Source organism: Chenopodium album, chromosome 22, assembly GCF_948465745.1.
Source record: "Chenopodium album chromosome 22, dcCheAlbu1.1, whole genome shotgun sequence".
Lineage (NCBI taxonomy): Eukaryota > Viridiplantae > Streptophyta > Magnoliopsida > Caryophyllales > Amaranthaceae > Chenopodium > Chenopodium album.
Window position 1 is genome coordinate 3,104,981 of NC_137855.1, and position 19,785 is coordinate 3,124,765.

At 32.7% G+C, this 19,785-nt stretch overlaps 3 protein-coding genes across 3 annotated transcripts; 2 read left to right on the forward strand and 1 right to left on the reverse strand.

The window, feature by feature from the left end:
* Positions 1-403: 403 nt before the first annotated feature.
* LOC145603517 (aspartic proteinase 36-like) lies at positions 404-6,176 on the forward strand. The gene is made up of 10 exons (XM_081659435.1): positions 404-987; positions 2,221-2,350; positions 2,440-2,687; positions 2,836-3,060; positions 4,037-4,193; positions 4,306-4,379; positions 5,043-5,139; positions 5,357-5,432; positions 5,571-5,642; positions 5,912-6,176. The coding sequence occupies exons 1-10, from the start codon at positions 767-769 to the stop codon at positions 6,061-6,063; spliced, it is 1,452 nt and encodes a 483-aa protein (XP_081515561.1). The 5' UTR covers positions 404-766; the 3' UTR covers positions 6,064-6,176.
* Positions 6,177-6,369: 193 nt separating this feature from the next.
* Positions 6,370-8,397, reverse strand: LOC145603518 (uncharacterized). Its single transcript, XM_081659436.1, has 5 exons — positions 8,094-8,397; positions 7,723-7,949; positions 7,358-7,438; positions 6,900-7,250; positions 6,370-6,600 (listed from the first exon to the last, which is right to left on the reverse strand). The coding sequence occupies exons 1-5, from the start codon at positions 8,254-8,256 to the stop codon at positions 6,499-6,501; spliced, it is 924 nt and encodes a 307-aa protein (XP_081515562.1). The 5' UTR covers positions 8,257-8,397; the 3' UTR covers positions 6,370-6,498.
* Positions 8,398-13,677: 5,280 nt separating this feature from the next.
* Positions 13,678-19,595, forward strand: LOC145604849 (serine carboxypeptidase-like 20). The gene is made up of 14 exons (XM_081660823.1): positions 13,678-13,936; positions 14,519-14,685; positions 14,840-14,916; positions 15,209-15,331; positions 15,455-15,557; positions 15,736-15,773; positions 16,125-16,229; positions 17,992-18,072; positions 18,164-18,415; positions 18,568-18,633; positions 18,727-18,845; positions 18,935-19,048; positions 19,176-19,221; positions 19,312-19,595. The coding sequence occupies exons 1-14, from the start codon at positions 13,782-13,784 to the stop codon at positions 19,393-19,395; spliced, it is 1,530 nt and encodes a 509-aa protein (XP_081516949.1). The 5' UTR covers positions 13,678-13,781; the 3' UTR covers positions 19,396-19,595.
* Positions 19,596-19,785: the final 190 nt, after the last annotated feature.

Consider the following 19,785-nt stretch of genomic DNA (forward strand, 5'->3'; position numbering starts at 1 on the left):
CCCTTTTCAGGGGAAAGAAACTACAATATTCCTTTGTCAATCCAATGACACACCAACCACGCCCCCATCAATATCAAACCTCATTAGCAATCCAGAAGAACAGGATCCACGCGATTTAATTCCCGTCGCCCCCTCTACTTTACCTTCACTAACAAGAGGGACTAAAAAAACAATTCATATTACGCTTTACGTTCCTATTTATTTGTCCCATTTGACTTTTTAAATTATATTCATAAACACTACGAGTACAATACATATGAATTACGGGAGTACAAAGTACTAGATTTACTATAGCCGTATGCCCCTATAGGCAAAACAAAAGAATGTTCGATTAAATTGAGAAATGTTACTAGAACAAGTAGAGGAAGCGAAATCGGAATCTCATTGATAGTCAAATGTCTCCTATATTTAAGATTAAGATTTTAGCCAAAAATATAAAATAGCTCAATTTTTTTTGCATCAAACCAGATCTCTAATTTTCCTTTTCCTTTTCCATTTAATTTCCCCTGATTTCTTCTTCTTTCTCTCTCCTCTCTGTCTTCCTTCTCTCTCCTCCCTCAAACTTAAGGAACCTGGTCAATCAATGGAGCACCAGCTTCTTCTCCTTTTCTCCACTTAAATAACCCTTTTTCAAATTTAATCCAATTTTAAAATTAACCCAAAAAAATTACAAACTAAAAAATCAAAAAAAAAAAAAAAAAAAGAAAAAAGATTGAAATTTGAATCTGGGTTTTTGTGGGTTGTTTCAGAAATTTTCTGGGTTGCAATGGATCTAAGAGTTGTATTGTTGTTGGGTATAATTTGTATCTGGCAATGTAATGAGATTTCAATGGTTTCAGGCAATGCTTTTTTTAAGGTAGAACATAAATTTAAAGGTGGGAATAGAACATTGAAGGAGCTTAGAGCACATGATGTTCGCCGCCATGGTAGAATGCTTGATACTGTTGATTTCCCTCTTGGTGGTAATGGGCAGCCTTCTGATGCTGGGTTTGTTCTTTATTTTTAATTTCTCTCTCCTTTTATCATGATTTTAATTACTACGTATCTTATGTTCTTTTTTAAATTGGTTTTGAATTTGTAGGTGTATTATTATATTGTTTTTTAATGTGTTGCTTAATTTGATGCAATAGTTGCTTTAAATTTGATTATTGTTGGTTAAATCAAGGACTTGATTGATGGTGTTTTGAAATTGGAATGGAACTTGTCAGACTGTCTAATACAAGAATTGGCTGGTTGAATAGGTGTTAGTGGAAAATTGCTTAGGTATGATTAATTTTGTTTCAAAAATGGAATGGAACTCGTACGACCGCCTATACAAGAATTGGTAAAGTAGGTGTTTGTGGTAATCGGTAAAGGTTTGATGGATTGTGTTTCGAAAATTGAATGGAACCTGTCAGACCATCTAATACAAGAATTGGTAAAGTAGGTGTTAGTGGTAAATTGGTAAAGGTTTGATTGATTGAATTTAGAAAATAGATTGGAACCCGTCAGACCGTCTAATACAAGAATTGATAAAGTAGGTGTTAGTTGTAATTTGATTAAGGTTTGAATATTGACTGTGTATCGAAAATGGATGGAACCTTTCAGACCGTCTTGTACAAGAATTTGTATTAACTTTAAGGGTAATGTATATGGCATTCTAAAGTTGGGAAATTAATTGACCTTTGGTTGGAATTTTGGGGAGAGGTGGGATTGAAGTATTTCTATCTTTCTGTAAAGAAAATTATAAAGAGCAAAATGATGGCAAAATCAACTTTACCTTATTTCAACTAATAATTAAAGTGAAGAGGTATGGAGATGTGAGGATAAAGTTGTTTTCCCTATTTTTTCTTAGCTTTATGAGGTCTTGGTGGCTAAGATTTTGGCAAATAGCTCAACTCTTTAGGTTATTATAGATGATGCACGATACAAAGTACTCTGAATTTCCTAAGGTGGGACAAATGTCCCATTCTGGGTGATATTCTGATGTGTACATAATAATTCCTTGCTAGCTATTAATTCAAGAAAAAACGTAGAGAAGATGGATTCAATTGTACTTTTGTGTATTAACCAAGCTCTAGTTGATCCTTGAACTGTTTAAAAGGTTACCAGTGATATGTTGTTTTAATAGTAGGAAACTTATGACATCATATTTTCAAGCGTATGGAGATTCGTGGGTCTATAGAATTCTTAACATAACAAGAAAAATTATTGTTTTCAAAAATATCTTTATGTTTGTAGGCTGTACTTTACGAAAATTAAGATTGGGAAGCCCCCTAAGGAGTATCATGTACAGATTGATACAGGAAGTGATGTTTTGTGGATAAACTGTGAGGGATGCGATAAGTGCCCCAAGAAGAGTGGGCTTGGAGTATGTTATGCGTAATCTCTTGAACCATTTTTGACCTTATTAATCTGTATATGTCAGCTTCGGAAACTTATGTTATTGTATTCATGCAGATAAAGCTGAATCTCTATGATCCAAAGGGTTCATCTACGGCCAACTTAGTAAACTGTGATGATTCTCAGTGTACCATGATATACCAGGGTACTCTATCTGGTTGCCAACCAGATATGCTTTGTCAATATGAAGTAACTTATGGTGATGGGAGCACAACTTCTGGATACTTTGTTGAAGATAATTTTCATTATGATAGCGTCTCTGGGAATTTGCAAACAACAAGTGGAAATGGTTCTATTGTTTTTGGGTAATAACTTGTTTAGAACTGTGTTTCTTATATTTCATGTTAATGGATGAAAAAAGTTAAATATTGTATACTTTATAACAACTTATGCTCCTCTTTCTATCAATTTACACATGATGCTCTTCTGAGGACATTGTATTGTTTCTATCAGCTGTGGTGCTAAACAATCCGGTCAGCTCATTACAGCTGATGAAGCACTTGATGGGATAATGGGTTTTGGACAAGCAAACTCGTCTGTGCTGTCACAGCTTGCAGCTTCTGGAAAGGTACAGAAGATGTTTTCTCACTGCCTGGACAATAAAAAGGGTGGTGGAATATTTTCCATTGGGCATGTTGTCGAGCCTAAGATGAATCATACTCCATTGATTCCAAACCAGTATGTCATGCTATCTATTGTTGTCAAATCTTATTTTCATACTTGCTTTTAAATCACTAGCATTATACATGTACATATCTGTGTTATTATTGACTTTTGAAGTGTCCATACTCATGTTGGGTGTTGAGTATTTGACAAGGATACTTGAGATGTAATGGACAGTCTGGGGAACATAGGTTATAAGTGGTGGTTTCATTGGCTTTGTTGTGTCAATGCTTATTTTATTTGCGTGGTGATGTGATTGAAGTGTTACTTGCTTAAGAAATTTTTTTGCCTCCTTTCCATCTCTCTTTTCTGTTGTGTTAGGGGTCTTTTTTAGTCTGCTTTTCATAAGCTAAATTTAAATTACTTGGTCTTATGAGAGGATGATCCCTGAGGTATTAATGTTGCATGACAATGAGAGCTAAAGATTAAGGAAAATATCAGTTATTGAGAAAGATATTGGGGACTTGAGGTAGTTGAGTTTATCATTTGCAGATTAAATTCTTGCATTAACGGTTCTTGATTGAAATATTATGTTCTTGTTAAAAATTAACGATTCTTACGGAGAAAATTTTCTACAAGTACTCTTTATAAAAAAGCCTTTGCTGGTAATCAAGGAGATTACATAATCTTACTTACAGGCACTATTAGTTAAATCATTTCCAAACTCTTCTCATTTCTATCGTCCTGTGGTATTTTAGGAGAGGCAATAATATTCCATTACTCTATTATTATTATAGGGTAACAATTTCTTTCGATTACTCTAAGATACTATCACTAGTATATGTGAGTATTAATTCTGGATAGAGGAAGTTTATTTGCATGTTAATTTAGGGTTTTAATCAAGTTAAATATGTATGCTGTAGCTAGAAGGACTACGTGAACATGAATGCCTACACTTCTGTGGTGAAATAATATCATGTTTGCATGTTTAATTAGGTTTTTATTGAGACCTGTTATGTATGTTGTAATCAGACTGCTACTACCCTCTTAGGGCACATTACAATGTTGTCATGAAAAGTATAGAGGTGGATGGCGAGGTTGTAAAACTCGATACCGATACCTCTGGGAGCGATAGGGGAGCAATTATTGACAGTGGTACTACTTTGGCGTATCTCCCAGATGATGTTTATGACAAGATTGTTAACACAGTAGGTGCTCTGTCTTGATGTCCATTATATAGGAAGGTGGATTTTGCTATTGTGGAGGCTGGATATGTAAGACTTTTTTTTTTTTTTTTTTTTTTCTTTTGTTTTCCCACAGATTCTTGCCAAGCAGCCCCAGCTACAATTACATACTGTAGAGGATCAATTCAAATGCTTTCAATATTCTGGAAAGTAAGTCTCATTTGGCTTGCAATTTATGATAGCGTTTCTCTGAAACAGAGACTCTACTTGTTTCTTTATGTGCTCTTTTATATTCGTTTTTTTATCTTTCAGAGTAAAAAGTCTAGGTTGGAAGAACATAATTAAAATTTGATTTTCCATCTTGTTATTTTGAATCCGGCAGATACCCAGGTCACAAGGGTGTGTTCGGATGAAATTTGGTGAATAAACTACAAGGAGTCAAAGATAGATGATAGTGCAAGCTTGAATAAGATAAAATTAGGTCTAAACTAGTTAATATCTAAACAATGTACCTAATTTAAGTATGAGATAGTCATATGGGATTTTCTTTTTCCAAGTTCAAAATAAATTATACTTTTAGGCAGATTGAAGTGCTACAGCCAAAGCCAAAGATTCCTTAAGATCAATATTTCTGATTACTGATTTCCCTCTGTTCATTAATGCAAAACATCCACATTTTTTGAGGTCTTGACCATTAAATTTGTTGAGGAAGTAGTGGTCAAACTCTGATTTTGAAAACCATGGACTAATAGTTCTCCACATGTTTATGATTTGTTAATTACATTGTTTACATAACTAATTGTTTCTAATTGCTTCATAGTTTTTTTAGCTTTACTTACTTCTGAGTAACTAATTGTTTCACCTGCGTTCCAGAATTGACGATGGATTCCCCAATGTTATCTTCCGTTTTGCAAATTCTCTCACCTTGACAGTACATCCCCATGAATATTTCTTTCCACTCACTGAAGGCGTAAGTATATGTACCTTGGATGTTTTCTTATCTCGGAATAAAGTTTCTAAGGGGCTTGTTGTAGAATGCAAGTAATATATCATTATTTTGTATGGTGTGTACTACTCATCATGCAAAGCTTGTGCTAAACCTTTAAAATGTAAAATACTTAGGTTTATATCTGACACCTCATTGCAAATCAGTTGTGTTATTAAATGTGTTAATTTTTGTTTTTCAGGAAAATAAGTGGTGTGTAGGTTGGATGAACAGTGGATTACAGTCTAGAGACGGGAAAGATGTTACTATCTTGGGAGGTATAATAATACTTGTATATCATAGCAATTTCTAAAATCAGTGTTTAATTATCATATGCATGTTCTTCCCCTGTAGATAAGGTTGTTTTCTTACAGCTTCTTTACTTTTTCTAATTATGGTTTGTTGCTATGCTACAGATATTGTACTCTCCGGCAAAGTAGTGTTTTATGACCTTGTGAATCAAACTATTGGATGGACCGAATACAATTGTGAGTTTCATAACCCCCACTTCAACTCACAAATGATTTTTAGTTTGAAAAAAGAAATACAGATTATCATTTTGTGCAAAGAATCTGTATGAGACCGGTCTCACTCCAGACCAGCAGTTGTATAATTTTGGCATTCCAATTAATTTCAAAGCCACTCGTATTATTGCATATGAAATTTTCGAGGCTGTTTGATAAATACTGCTAAAAACAATACAATGTCACCTTTATAAATGTATCTCTGCCTGAACTGTTTTCTTGCTGAATTACAGGCTCGTCGAGCATCAAAGTAAAAGATTCAGAGTCAAGAGCTGTGTATACTGTAGGCGCCCATGATCTTTCTTCAGCTAACTCTTTAATTTCTGGGAGGAGTTTATTGTTTTTGTTTGTGCTAATTAACCTTTTTTTCACAATTGATCATTAAAAAATCCATTAATTTTTTACTAGGAATTTTTTTTATATGGCAAAGGAGCTATTATCAATTGAATTTTCGTTCGATTTCATTAATTTTACATGTATAATGTGATTTACCATGCCTTCTATTTTCCATCACTCTCCTAATGCCTTCTGTTTTCCATGCTTTCATGGCGGCGAAGAATACCTATGAGCTAAGTGGACAAAGAGGAAGCTCCAGCTACCTTCACACTTTTTGGCCTTGGGCTTACTTTTCTGTATTAGCACTTGCAGCAATTTCTTAATCTTTATTTTACATATCAAATCGATTTAGAAATATAGAAAATACATACTAAATAAGTACGAAGTATATACTATTTAATTATTTATAGTAATATACTATCTTCTTTTACTCGAAAAAAGACGTACAAAGTATGAAAGTATAAACGATTCGAGCATGTAAATTTTACAAAGTGTTCCTCAAGTACTGTACAACAAAGTAAATAAGTGCTAAGAATAATGCAATCTGGTACAAATCCCTTTGGTAGGAGTCATCCCTTTGAAAGAACTGTAAACATGAAAAACAAACATTGTCAAGTTTCAATTAAGAACTAAAAAGAGCCCTAGAAAATCATGCTTCAATCTTCTACCATTAGTTACATACTTGCATTATATTGTATCGCGTTAATTTCTACCTTCTATGACCAATTTATGACCGATAATGTCTAGTTGTTGATAGCAAGTAAAATGCAGATAGTGAGTAATCGAGTGTAACAACTAAGGTCTTGTAATCTTCAACTTATATACTTTGTAGATAAATTTTAGTAAGGATCAATAAATTCAAATCGACAAGTCAAAAGTAGTTACCTTGGTAGGATCACCAGAAGGGTCAGGGTATATCTCAATGTTTTCCTTAGGGGTAGAAATCTTGCTACCAAGTTTCTTAACAGAATCAACCACATCCTTCCCAGCTTCTTTCGTTGCAAAAAGGCGGCGTGATGCCCAGAAGTATGCTTGAGCTATAGGTGATGATGAAGATAGATCCCAGGATTCCTCGTGCTCGATTACTTGGCCACTAATCTGGTTTAAGGTGAACTTAGAAGTCACCTTAATGATCAAATCTCCACCTATGCTAGCTAAGATTGACTTAGGCTTCCCTTTGAGAGTCCATTTGATGTTTAGCACACTTGTTGACAGCATCATCATTTCTTGCACTGTCTATATATTATGATCAACCAACAATATTACATAATTTTTACAAAAACCTTAAGATTAATATGAAAAAGAAAATTAAACTAGGTTGTAGTAGAATTATTTTAATTTACCACTTTAGGATTGTCTAGTGCATCAGTTATCCAAAGTGGTCTTTTGTACTTCTCTCGTCCAGTAAAGCTTCTAACTGGATCCTGCATATTGCACAATAGGTTATCACTCACACATTTTCGACAGGAGGCAGGGATCCGGGGCAGGGGAGGTGTTCATAGAGAGTCACAAACGAAAGAAAATAATGAGTCTCTAATCTTTGTAGTAGGTCTACTCATAAGCGCTTTACAAACTTAACCAGTAGACATCTTATATAAATGACAGTCGATATTTTGAATGATCACATTGAATCTAGCATACAATATATACTTCGTATAATACAATACAATAAATATAATACGAGTAAGAAAAATAAAAATATAGTTACCTTGTATTTAACAGAAACAGCAAAAGTGCCAAGTGCACGATTACCTTCCCTAAGCTCTAAGATATCACGTACAAGTTGTCTAGCAGTTGATTCAACCAATGGACTACTTTTGCACTCAAACTCATTGCATAGTTCCCCAAATTCCATCCCATCCACTATTTCATCTGCTTCTGATTTTCCAACCCTTGAATTAGAGCTCGCCTTTGTCTTGCTTTGATCATTTGTTACTGCCATAATATACCATGATCAATTATATAATCTAATAATACGAGTACACTTTAATGTAACGCTTTTAAAATATCATAATGAATTTTACCATTGAAGCTAGCTAGCAGTGGTATATTGTACGTGGTAACAACTTAGTGACTTACCATGTGGTAGGGAAATTGTTCGGCGATTGGTATAGATATGGTGAGTGGAGAGAAATTTTTTCCGACATTGGTAGTGGCCGGGGATGGTAGGAAAAGGTGTACTGGAGGCCGTGACTTTGGATGTGGTTGTATTGATGGTGGTGGTGGTTGCAAGGGTGCTCATCTCTACTATCCATTCTCAAAAAATGTTGATCAAGTTTGTTTTTTGTTTGCTTAACTTTATTTTTTTTAGGGTATGTGATTTTTGTGATTAATTATTTTTGGCTCTCTTTTTAGGATAAGGTGGGGTGAGTTGGGTTGGTTTGGATTCTAAGTGGTGGAAAGGCTTTGGCTATCTGCCAGGTCATAACTAATTTTTTGTGGCATAACAAGTTCCAACTTGCTCATATGAAGTCCATGATATATTATATGGTATTTGGAGGGTGAGAGGTCAATATCAATTTGTGGTGGGGTTAAGTTTCAACTTCTTAATAAGCATTAATAGAGGATTAATGATGATAATTAATCACGGTAAAGTCGGTAATAATTCTACTCATATATATGTGAGAACATACTAACAAGAAGTGTGAGTCGTCTTTTATCCTGTATCTTCTAATGCTTATATATAGGAAAAAAATTATCATTTCTAATCTTGTATGATTGAAGATCCATGATATACTCTATTAATTCTAAACACTCTCCTAAGTAAACTTTAGGAGTAATACTCATGTACGTATTATCAATTTATTATACTCCATGTTTCTTAAAGGTAGAGTTGATCAAGTATAAACTCATCACTAATTTCTTGTTGTTTTTTGATAGTGATCTAATTGAAGAATAATTTTTAGGCCATTTGATTTGGGCCGCACAATCAGTACTTTAAGGCATAATTTCTCAACCTCAAAAGTGGGCCAAACCATAGGATTCAAAGTCTGGAAAGAGTCCATGACATGTTTGGGCCAAAGTTGTAATAAAAAGTTTATTGTTCTATGGTTTTGCCACTCTGTCTAGCTCTAGAACCATCATGATATTATTCCCAGTTTTGTGAATTATACATACTACTGTGGGGTACATGGTACATCTCGAATTCGACACAAATTTACATTATTTCGGTCACATATCTATGACATTTGATTGATACCCCCTCCGTCTCTTTATTAATGTCTATTTTCTATCAATTATTACTCACATTATATAGAAAAAGTGGACATTAATAAAGAGAAGGAGGGAGTATATCCTAATAAATTGATCAAATTTAGATTTAAATATGAACAAATCTCTATTGACACAATTGTAGATTATATGATATCATCTACACTAAATAGTAAGATAACAAACAAAATTGTAGATGACACGATATCCAACACAAATGACACAACTCGATAGCTCACAATTTCACAACAAAGGTCATACATATGAGTGCATGACATCCATTTATATAACCCAAGTTTCATATTTAGCCCATTTTGAGGTCATGATTCATGAACACATTCTATATATAAAAAAAATTTATGAATCATACGAACAAATTGCAACAAGATAGGGTAGATGCTCCCCTAAAAAAGAAAGGTGACCAATGACAAAACAAATAACTTTATACAAATAATTACGTGGTCCTTAATTCCTTATTGAATTATTTGGAGTGCCAACTTGGGACGACCCCCTTTAATTTTAATTACTTAAAAGGTAATTTGTAAGGGGGGTCCTTAATCCTTTGCTAAAGGGGTGGGGACATATCTTATTTGTGGACAAAGTACAACAAACTACATTATTATTGAAATTTGGCATTTTGTAAGATTGACTCTATAAAGTTTATCGTAGTCTAGTACAGATAATTAAAATTGGATCTATACTAATCATACATAATTCAAAATGTATGCAAATTATATATAATCTATGTAAAAGTAATACAAGTATAATGTTATGTTTATTTGACATTTTTATTTTTTTTTCCCGATAAATTAAATAGCGTTTTACCTATAATTATATAATTATATAAAGAGAAAAGACAATCATAAACCCTAAGCAATTAAAATTTCAATTGTAAAAACAATGGGATATGAAAGTCAATAGATTTTGAAAAACGAACGAATAGCTTAATTCAAAGATAGTTGATGGATAAGCTTTTTTTTATATTTTTTGGTACACAAGATTTTTAAATTAATTATTTCACTAAACAATGACCAATTTCTGACTCATATGAGCCAAATATAAGCATGCAATAGCAATAATTTAGAATGGGATAGGCTCGATGCTCCCTCAAAAGGTAGGTGATTGAAAAAACACAAAACTTTATAATTAAAGTACAACAAACAACATTATTATAAATTTGGTTTGTACCATAAGCACGACATAAAAGATGCAACCTTTTTGTGCTAATCTACATGACTACATGCATGCATGATGCATCCATGTTAATTCCCATCTTAGCTAAACTACGCATGCACGCATTTTTAGAAAATATTGTTATAATTTTAGTATTTTCTCCGTTTTAAAATAAAAGTCTCATTGCTCACATGTATATTTTTTCTTTAGGATTAACCATTGTAGAGTACCGATTTACGGATTAAAATTAAAGTTAAAAAAATGATGTACTTCCTATATCCAATGTAGTTTAGTTTATTATCTTTAAGAATTAGGAAAGTAAGAGAAATTATAGGGGTTTTGCTGATAAAAATTTAAGAGAAGTGAAACTTTTATTTGGGAATGAGGTGAGTATATTCTTTGCTTCTGCAAGCTTTCCAAAATTATTGAAACGTTAATTATAGAATCATCAAATTTGTTGGGTGGTTGATTCTCTACACTCTGAAGTTCACCTACTATCCTACTAGATATCCTAGTTTTAGATACGAACCTACTGGGTATAATTACTGCACAAAGTGACCATGACCCTTTTATATGACTGATTAGTAGGCGAATATGATTTAAAACCACCTTGTATGACCCCATATTACATCCACCACTGCCAATTTTGTTTTCAACATCGGGCATCAAAATCTTAAAATATGATGCGAAAACGTGGATTACAACCTTCATTTTGGAAATTTTCGACTTATCCGGACTCGAAAAATTAAACAGTCGAGATGTCTTTCATAGACCCCACGAGACTCCAAGAGGCCACCTAAGTAGTTGAAGTTGTCCACGCACTATGCCACTAAAATGTCAATGTAGCTAGTTACAAACATGCCTCTTGTCATTGACTCAAAGTGATCTCGAACCTTTATCTCTAGTAGGCATATATGGTTTCAAACAACCTTTTATAACCCTGGTATGCATCCTCCACGAATCCACGATCACTAGATTAATTGGCATCAAGTCCCAAAATCTCTAAAAAATGGTCCGGAATTAAGGATATAATGTGAATACAGAATACCGGTTGAGTAACTAGCTACCTAATGTGTACAAATCTGATGTTTCGGCCTATGTCACGGAATGGAAGAAGGTAAGTCAAGTGAGACAAACACATTCAAAACAAGGTCGCCTTAAATATCACGTACTAAAATGTTCCAATAACAAGGAGAAGTAAGAGAGAAAGACAAACCTAAAAACTCATTGAAAATGTTGTGGTTCTTGTTTCAAGAGAGATTGCCCCATTTTGCAAGAAAAAGAAAATTCATTCTTATACGTACGGGTCAACAAAGTAGTAACCAACCAAATCAAGGTCAAGATGTACTAACTATTTAGCACAAGTTCCTACAGATTTTCAAACAAAATATGTGGCCTTAATCTTTGAAATTAATACTTTTAAGAGGTGTGTCTCACATTTGACATATACGAAACAGTTACAAATATTTATGCATCCTAGGTGCACCTTGGAGTACCTCTTGGATTTGTGGACGTGTTTTATAGGTTTGACTCCGACCTATTTTAACTTAACAGGATTTATCGAGACGTACTTATGAAAGTATTACGCAATAGTCTATATTAACCTTTTAGATGCAAATTGGATGTGGAGTTGTGAATAGTTTATACATTAATTAACCTTCGATATTAACTTATTATCCATAAACATATCTAATATGAGTACAAACTTAATTTACTTAAAGTGCGTGGAAAAAGGTTAGGCGAACAAGATGAAGCCTAGCTATATTAATATACCTTAGAGTTTAAATGAATATATTGTCATTTGATTCTTTATAGCATATAAAAATGGTTCTTCTTATTTTCTTAATATGGAGTACTTAAAATAAAATCATAAAATGGTCAATTAATAAAATTTCCAAGTAAAAAATAGGTGGAGAAATGAGAAATGAAGTAATCCTACAAATTTCAAGAAATATATGATTGAGTATTGACCATCCATGCAAAGGACAACGGGTGGTCCTGGAATCAGAAATATTTTAGGTTCTACTGAGTACTGAGTGATAAATAGTGGAAGAAAAAAGAGAGAAACCAGAAACCCAAGGAAAGAAAAATAAATAAATAAAATAAAGAGGAATCTTCTCTAATTCTATATACTAGTATATATTTGCTCCTCAATCATTTTATTAAGATGATTGGTCCACAAATTTTCTTATACTCTTCATCTAATTTAATCACTACGAATATATGAGTACTATGTTTTGCATTATGTATTCTCAAAAGAGAAATTATTCAATTCTTATGATTTTGTTACAAATTCAATTATTAAAATTATTTTGCACTCCAATTTTCACCTTGATGCCCAGTGTGAGGTTATACATAAAAAATTTAATGTTTCACTTCTACAATATACTAGCTTCCCGTTCGATCCCCCGTAACAACAATTGGGAGGGGACTGGAACCTAACCACTCATAACTGATCCCCGAATTCGGATTAGTCCAAAGGGTGAGCTGGGTAGATCACCAAAAAAAAAAAAAAAACAATATACTAGCTTCCTTATACTAAGGATAGAGCTAATTAATATATCTTTTACAAATTTGTAAAGGATCTTGCTAACGAGTGTCCGGGGGCGTTAGATAAGGAATAATTATATTGGTTGAAATAGTATTAAGTTAGGAATACATGACAAAATCACGCGTCTTTCGGTATAATTAATGTTAGTTTTACTATAATATTTCCACTTTTAATTCTCTTATCTCACGCTCCGGAGGCGCTCATTAGCTTTTGCCATTTATAAATAGTTAATTATTCTTTACGGAGTATACATTATTTAAATTCAAAGGGAGTAATAATTAGAAAAGAAAATCGGAATTTGGACCGTTGGATTGAACAAAATCATATGACTATTTAACAAATAATGTATGCAAAGACAAATCAAGGGTCAAGAAATGCGTGCTTTGCATGCACTTTACCTCATTTTTTTCAATTTTTATTTTAAATGCACTTTATCTCATTCTACAGCTTTCCATCAGACTATTCCTCCCTATAAAATGGACAGTGTGTTTTAGAGCCGGTTCTGATTAACTGAACTGAGTTGAATTGAACTGAATATTTTATAAAAGAAGTAAATTAAGAATTAAAGTGAACTGAAAATAATTTAAAGAGAACGGACCCTTAGTCTTTTTTTTTTTTCTCCTATTTTCTTAATTTTTGTTTAATCAACAAAAAACTTAATTCTTGCCAACTTTAATCCAAAAAACCTTCATACGGTCACACCCTTTCGCATTTTGTCACTATCTTATGCAACCCATTTAAAATCCAAGTATTTAGCTTCTCCTTTAAACTCCTCGTTTTCGTCGAACTTCTCTTTCTCTCTCTAACATTGTTTCTCCTTAGAAATTAAAGCCATGAAAATAATTGTACTATTTTGCATGGTTATTCTAATTACCATACTTTCTAATTATGGTAATTTTATCATTACTACTCAAGCTGCTCCTCCTAATTCTCTCATTACTCAACTCCCTGGATTTTCTGCCACTTTCCCTTCTAAGCATTACTCAGGGTATGTATATATATATGTCTCTTTTCTTCGATTTCATATTTTTCTCGTCCTTATATTTGTTGTACATCTGTGCTAGAGATATGAGATATAATCAATATCGGCATATATTGTTCATCATTATGTTATTAACATCATAATTGTATGATTTAATGTAATTTTAATGACATTATACAATGTTACAATACGAAAATTTAGTGTTTTTATTCGTAACTACCGTAATTTTTTCAGTAACTACCTACTCACTTTTAGTTATTAATTAATGGCTAAAAATAATAAGTAATAATACATGTTCTTGGGGGGGACAAGTGTGCATCAAACACTCGTTACACTCCAAATTCAATTTATAATAATAATTTAGTAGTCGAGGTTAAGTCACCAACTAATTGCATATTTTGTTTTAATTTAAATTTCGAATAAAGAAAATTACTATCAATCAAATACGAGTATAATTTAAAACGAGTTTTAATCTAAGATAATGTATATAATTGCATCTAAAACAACTTACTACGTAATAATTTATACTCCAAATCGACAACTTTCATTGATCCTAGCACAATTGTGTTTCCTTGTATACATATTAAGGTACATCACATTAGACGGAAGTCCAAATAATAAAACATCACCACCACCAAAGAATCTATTCTATTATTTCGTGGAATCTGAAAGAAATCCAGACAAGGATGCTGTTGTATTATGGTTAAATGGTGGTCCCGGTTGTTCGAGCTTTGACGGGTTTGTTTATGAACACGGTAATTTTTTCATTACCTATTACTCCCTTCGTTCCTTTAATATTATTATTATTACGATTGTGTACATAATAATTTTATTATGTATGATTTTGTATATATAGATTTTGCAGGGAATAGTAATGTCATTTTCTGTTCTGAATTTTTGTTTTTGCAGGACCATTCAATTTTCAGGCTGGTAAAACCAAGAACAGCCTTCCTTTGTTGCATCCCAATCCATATAGTTGGTCCAAGGTACTGGGTACTAAATATTAACTATACTATACTAAGATTTTTATTGATTCTAGGCACGTTCAGTATTATAAATGTTGTAGAATTAAATACTCGTATATAAAATTTTATCTTCGTATTTATTTTTGTAAAAGGTAGGAAAAGGATCATTTAACTTCGACGACCCTCCTAACTAGAGATCTAAACATCTAATGCATTAGAAATAATGGACAATACTTAGATATTTTGAAATTAATTGACAATATATTTTACGGTTTATTTACTAAATGTCATAATTTTTTTTTATTTTTTATAGGTAGCAAGCATTATTTATTTGGATTCTCCTACGGGAGTTGGATTGTCATATTCCGAAAATCAAACCAAGTACCAAACTGGTGACGTAAAAACAGCCCGTGATACTCATACTTTTCTGTTAAAGGTAAAACGTGATTAAAATAAACTTTGCAACTTTTATAAGTACAAAGTACATAATCGGCTGTACTGCGTGCTGTTTGGAAATAGTTGTCACGTTAATCTTATCTTATGTATACGTTTATTTCAGTGGTTTGAGCAATATCCGGAATTCAGTAAAAATCCTTTTTACGTAGCTGGGGAATCATACGGTGGAATTTATGTTCCAACCCTTGCATCTGAAATAGTAGAAGGTAAATGATGAATAAATGAATAATCTATCATAGTAATTATTTCTTTGTTGATTAGTCGTACTAATTATCATTGTTCATCATTAAGAAGTTTCTCATTGTCAATAAAATCTTTAATCAAATCACTATTTTATCAATATTTACCGCATATGATTTAGTTTTTTTTCTTTAATTATTGCAGGGCTTAAAGCTAAAGTTAATCCCACTATCAATTTCAAGGTAATAAAGTTGTCATTTCATCATTATGTGACTAACACCACTTCAATTCCAAGTGGTTGATATTAATCTCAATCATAATTATCACCTAGAAGTGGCCTAATTAATATAATGTATAATACATTCGTTTTCTAGATTCAGTTGTCACGATATTAATTCAATTTACACAATCAACGTAACTATTTTAATTTTTGCACTACACCACTTCCAAGTGGGTGTATTGATCTCAACAACAAATTCATAATCTGGCCGAGAAGTGCCCTATTATATTTTGCACTACTTCGTTACAATATTAGTTCAATTTACATTATCAACGTGACTATTAATCAGGATTGATTCCGCTTCTAAATGCAGGGATATGTGGTAGGAAACGGTGTAACGGCAGAACAAAAATATGATGGGAATGCTTTGTTGCCATTTGCACATGGGATGGCATTGATATCAGACGATCTTTACAGAGTAAGCCTAATGTACCTAATATATACAACCCACACGACCACACTATCATGTACATGCTAGAAAAATTAGGTATTAAACTTTAATTGCATGTCATTTTAATGTGAATAGTTTTGATATATGATTAAATTTGTTAAGACTTTTAAAGTTGACATGTTATATGAGTAGTTTTGACAATTTGTACTCTCTTATATTGAACTTGAGTGACTAATTGAAAATGATAGTCAAATTTGGTAGACCATAATCATTGATAAGCCAAAAGATTTAATAATATTAAACATGCAAGTATCACTTTTGAATTCGGCATGAAAAGTGTTACAAGATACATGTTATTTGGTTCAGGTTGGTTTAAGTCGTGTCAAGTTATAAATGAATCGATTTAGTTTTTTCTAATTTTACTAAGGTTTTTTTGCTGATTAATTTATTAAATTATATAATCATTAGTCATTATAAAGTTTGTATTGGATCAATTCAGATAAGCTCAACTTTATCTGTAAAATCATGTAATTTTGTAAATAATGTGGTTAGTGTTTTTAGTATTCCAAACACAACCTATATATGCTAGTCAAACTCGGATATGTATCCAAGACTCCAAGTGTCAAACTCGGCTATATTGTGATAAAAATTTCATGACCTAAATATGGAAGGTCGAGGGTGTCCTATCCATATTCGGGTGTCAATAATGCAAATGTATGATGGATCTATAAAGGGTAGAAAAAGGTTAAAAAGAGATACACAAATCTAAAAAAGAGAGCATGAAAGAATGGTTGATTGTGCTAAATTGACCCACAAGAGCAGAAATGCTACAAACCCCCAAAAAATTCTTATAGAATTGCTGACAACTTTCACTTTCGCACTGACCTCAAAAAACTGAATTAGTTTAAGCTTTATTTTGATGACATTGGCCTCAATTGCAGAGAGGTTTAGGCCCACTACCAAGTTGTTAGATAAAAGTCCAAAATTAGTTGATAAGCATGAAATCTTGAAATTGACTTCTCTTTTAGTCGGTACAAAATTAAGATTTTTACAATTTATCAAGAAAAAGAAATATAAAGAAAATAGTACTAATATGATGTCAAATGCATTTACTTCATATTGTACAATTTAACAAACTACTAAACTGCCTACTGATGATATTGCCTCATCATGCATAGGAATTTGTGTTTTGCCATCTATGTGGGGTATCTTGGGATATTCTTAGCTCGGCGTTTTAATTAGGGCTTGTTCAGATTGATTGAACTGGGCTGAATTGAACTGAACTTATTGGAGCTGAACTGAACTTAATATTTTAAGAGAGAGGGAAATTAAGATAAGAATTGAACTGAACTTATTAAAGCTGAATTGAACTGAATTGAAAATAATCTGAAAAGAACAGACCCTTAGTGTAGACGAATGCTACCCTATCAAATTAGTTTAAGGGCTTACAAAATAAAGGAGAGTTAAACACTTTAGAGGTATTCACATTCCTTGTAACGTGTCTACAAGGAATGTGAATAAGCTTGATTAAGATTAGTTAAGGTAGGATATGTTTTGTTGTTCCACTAGTAATTAGACCATGACTTAAGTAGGCCCAAACATAATAAATTAAGAGGAAAGAAAACTGTAAAATGGTAACTAACTCAACTACTTTTGCCCCTTTGAGTAGCATTGAATCACTATGGTAACATCCCATGAGATTACGGAGTATGAATGATGCAAAAATCAAAACGTTTTAGTAATTAATTCGTTATGCAAGTATAATGGTTTATGTTATGCATTATTTCAGGAGTTCACGAACAGTTGTGGATTGGACATAGAAAGTGATGGCGTTCTTGAGTGCCAAGGTTACAGAGACAAGTTATATAAGGTATAATTATGTAATTAAAGTGTTTTATTTATACTTAATGAATCAATTTGCGAATTAAATCATAACAATTGAAATAATGTTTAACTTGCAGGCTATACAAGGTTTAAACATCTATGATATTCTTGAGCCATGCTACCATGACCCGGGAAATGAGCGCACACAAAATTTAAGCTTGCCTAACAGCTTTAAACAACTAGGTGTGACAGACAAGCCACATCCTGTAAGGAAAAGGATGTTCGGTCGTGCTTGGCCTTATCAAATGCTTGTCAAAGATGGCCTTGTTCCTTCATGGCCCGAGCTTAACTCCTTACAAACTGATCGTCGAGTTTCTGTTCCTTGCACTGTAAGACCCTATTCTCTTGTCTCGAATCTCATGTTGAACACTCGTGAATTGACTACGAGTACATACTCCGTATTAACCAAGTCAAAAATTTAATGAGCTACTCTTTCACAGTACAACTTATAATAATGTGATGAAAAAAAATTACTATGTAGAGTGACGAAGTTGCTGCTGCTTGGCTAAACAATGAATCAGTTAGGAAGGCGATCCATGCAAAATCGGTATGATTGTTGCAAAGTTTATTTCCAATTTATTAGACTACAACCTTTTCTTATTTGCTAACTTTAATGATGAAATTTTATGGTTGTATATAGGTAAATGAGATAGGTTCTTGGTCATTATGTATGTCATTAGTGTTTAATCATGATGCTGGAAGCATGATTAAGTACCACCGAAACCTCACTACCCAAGGTTACAGAGCACTAATATATAGGTAAATGAGATGGGCTCTTCTAGATTTGATTATGATTCGGATTATCGAAGGCTATAGATTGATTAATAACTTTGTTTTACTTTTTACAGTGGAGATCATGATTTGTGTGTTCCTTACACTGGCACACAAGCGTGGACTAGTTCACTAGGGTATCAAATTTTGGATGAATGGAGACCTTGGACGTCTAATAATCAAGTAGCAGGGTAATTTTCATGTTTTTCATTATTATCAATCACTTGGTAGTTGAATTAATGTAATTTCCTCCAGTAATTTGGGCTTCTTTAGAATTTATGCTCATCAGTTTTGTGTATGATTGTATATTGTTTACAGGTATGTACAAGCATACGAGCATAATCTCACCTTTATCACCATCAAGGTTAGTCGCGACCTATATCTAAATTTACATATCCAAATTTCGATTTTGTGACAAATTGTATCTCTCTTGTCCAAATTGTGCATGGTGCAGGGAGCAGGACACACGGTTCCTGAGTACAAACCAAGGGAGGCATTAGATTTTTTTAGCCGTTGGTTGGAAGGAAAGTCTATTTGATGGAAACCATAAAAAACTATAGAATTTAAATTTGGTAAAAAAAAAAAAAAAAAAGAAAAGAAACAAAGGTTTTAGGATTTGTGTTTAATGATATAGCTGCAGAAGTGCAAAACTCTACTTTGTATAAATATACAAAGATGTATCCTGCAGGTTGTGCCAAAGAATGTTGGTACAGTTCAAATTTCTTATTTGATTGAAAATTATGTGTTGCTCTGATCTATTACAATGGCGAAACTAGAAAAATAAATGTTTAGAGATCAATTTATAGATCAATATTATGAGAAATTGTATGTCAATTAGATAATACACTTGTAACATAATACTAGTCTAGAAGAACACACAACATGTAGTCGTTTATGCTTGCTGCAATATGAAACAATCATCACACCA

Bases quoted from the DNA above. Each gene is read 5' to 3' on its own strand.
- LOC145603517 (XM_081659435.1), top strand. From the start codon at position 767: ATGGATCTAAGAGTTGTATTGTTGTTGGGTATAATTTGTATCTGGCAA. The intron at 4,194-4,305 runs GTAGGTGCTCTG...GTTTTCCCACAG, and splicing joins ATGACAAGATTGTTAACACA to ATTCTTGCCAAGCAGCCCCA. The intron at 5,433-5,570 runs GTATAATAATAC...GCTATGCTACAG, and splicing joins AGATGTTACTATCTTGGGAG to ATATTGTACTCTCCGGCAAA.
- LOC145603518 (XM_081659436.1), bottom strand. From the start codon at position 8,256: ATGAGCACCCTTGCAACCACCACCACCATCAATACAACCACATCCAAA. The intron at 7,950-8,093 runs GTAAGTCACTAA...ATATTATGGCAG, and splicing joins AACAATTTCCCTACCACATG to TAACAAATGATCAAAGCAAG. The intron at 7,251-7,357 runs GTAAATTAAAAT...CATAATATATAG, and splicing joins CACTAGACAATCCTAAAGTG to ACAGTGCAAGAAATGATGAT.
- LOC145604849 (XM_081660823.1), top strand. From the start codon at position 13,782: ATGAAAATAATTGTACTATTTTGCATGGTTATTCTAATTACCATACTT. The intron at 14,917-15,208 runs GTACTGGGTACT...TATTTTTTATAG, and splicing joins ATCCATATAGTTGGTCCAAG to GTAGCAAGCATTATTTATTT. The intron at 18,846-18,934 runs GTAAATGAGATG...TACTTTTTACAG, and splicing joins TACAGAGCACTAATATATAG to TGGAGATCATGATTTGTGTG.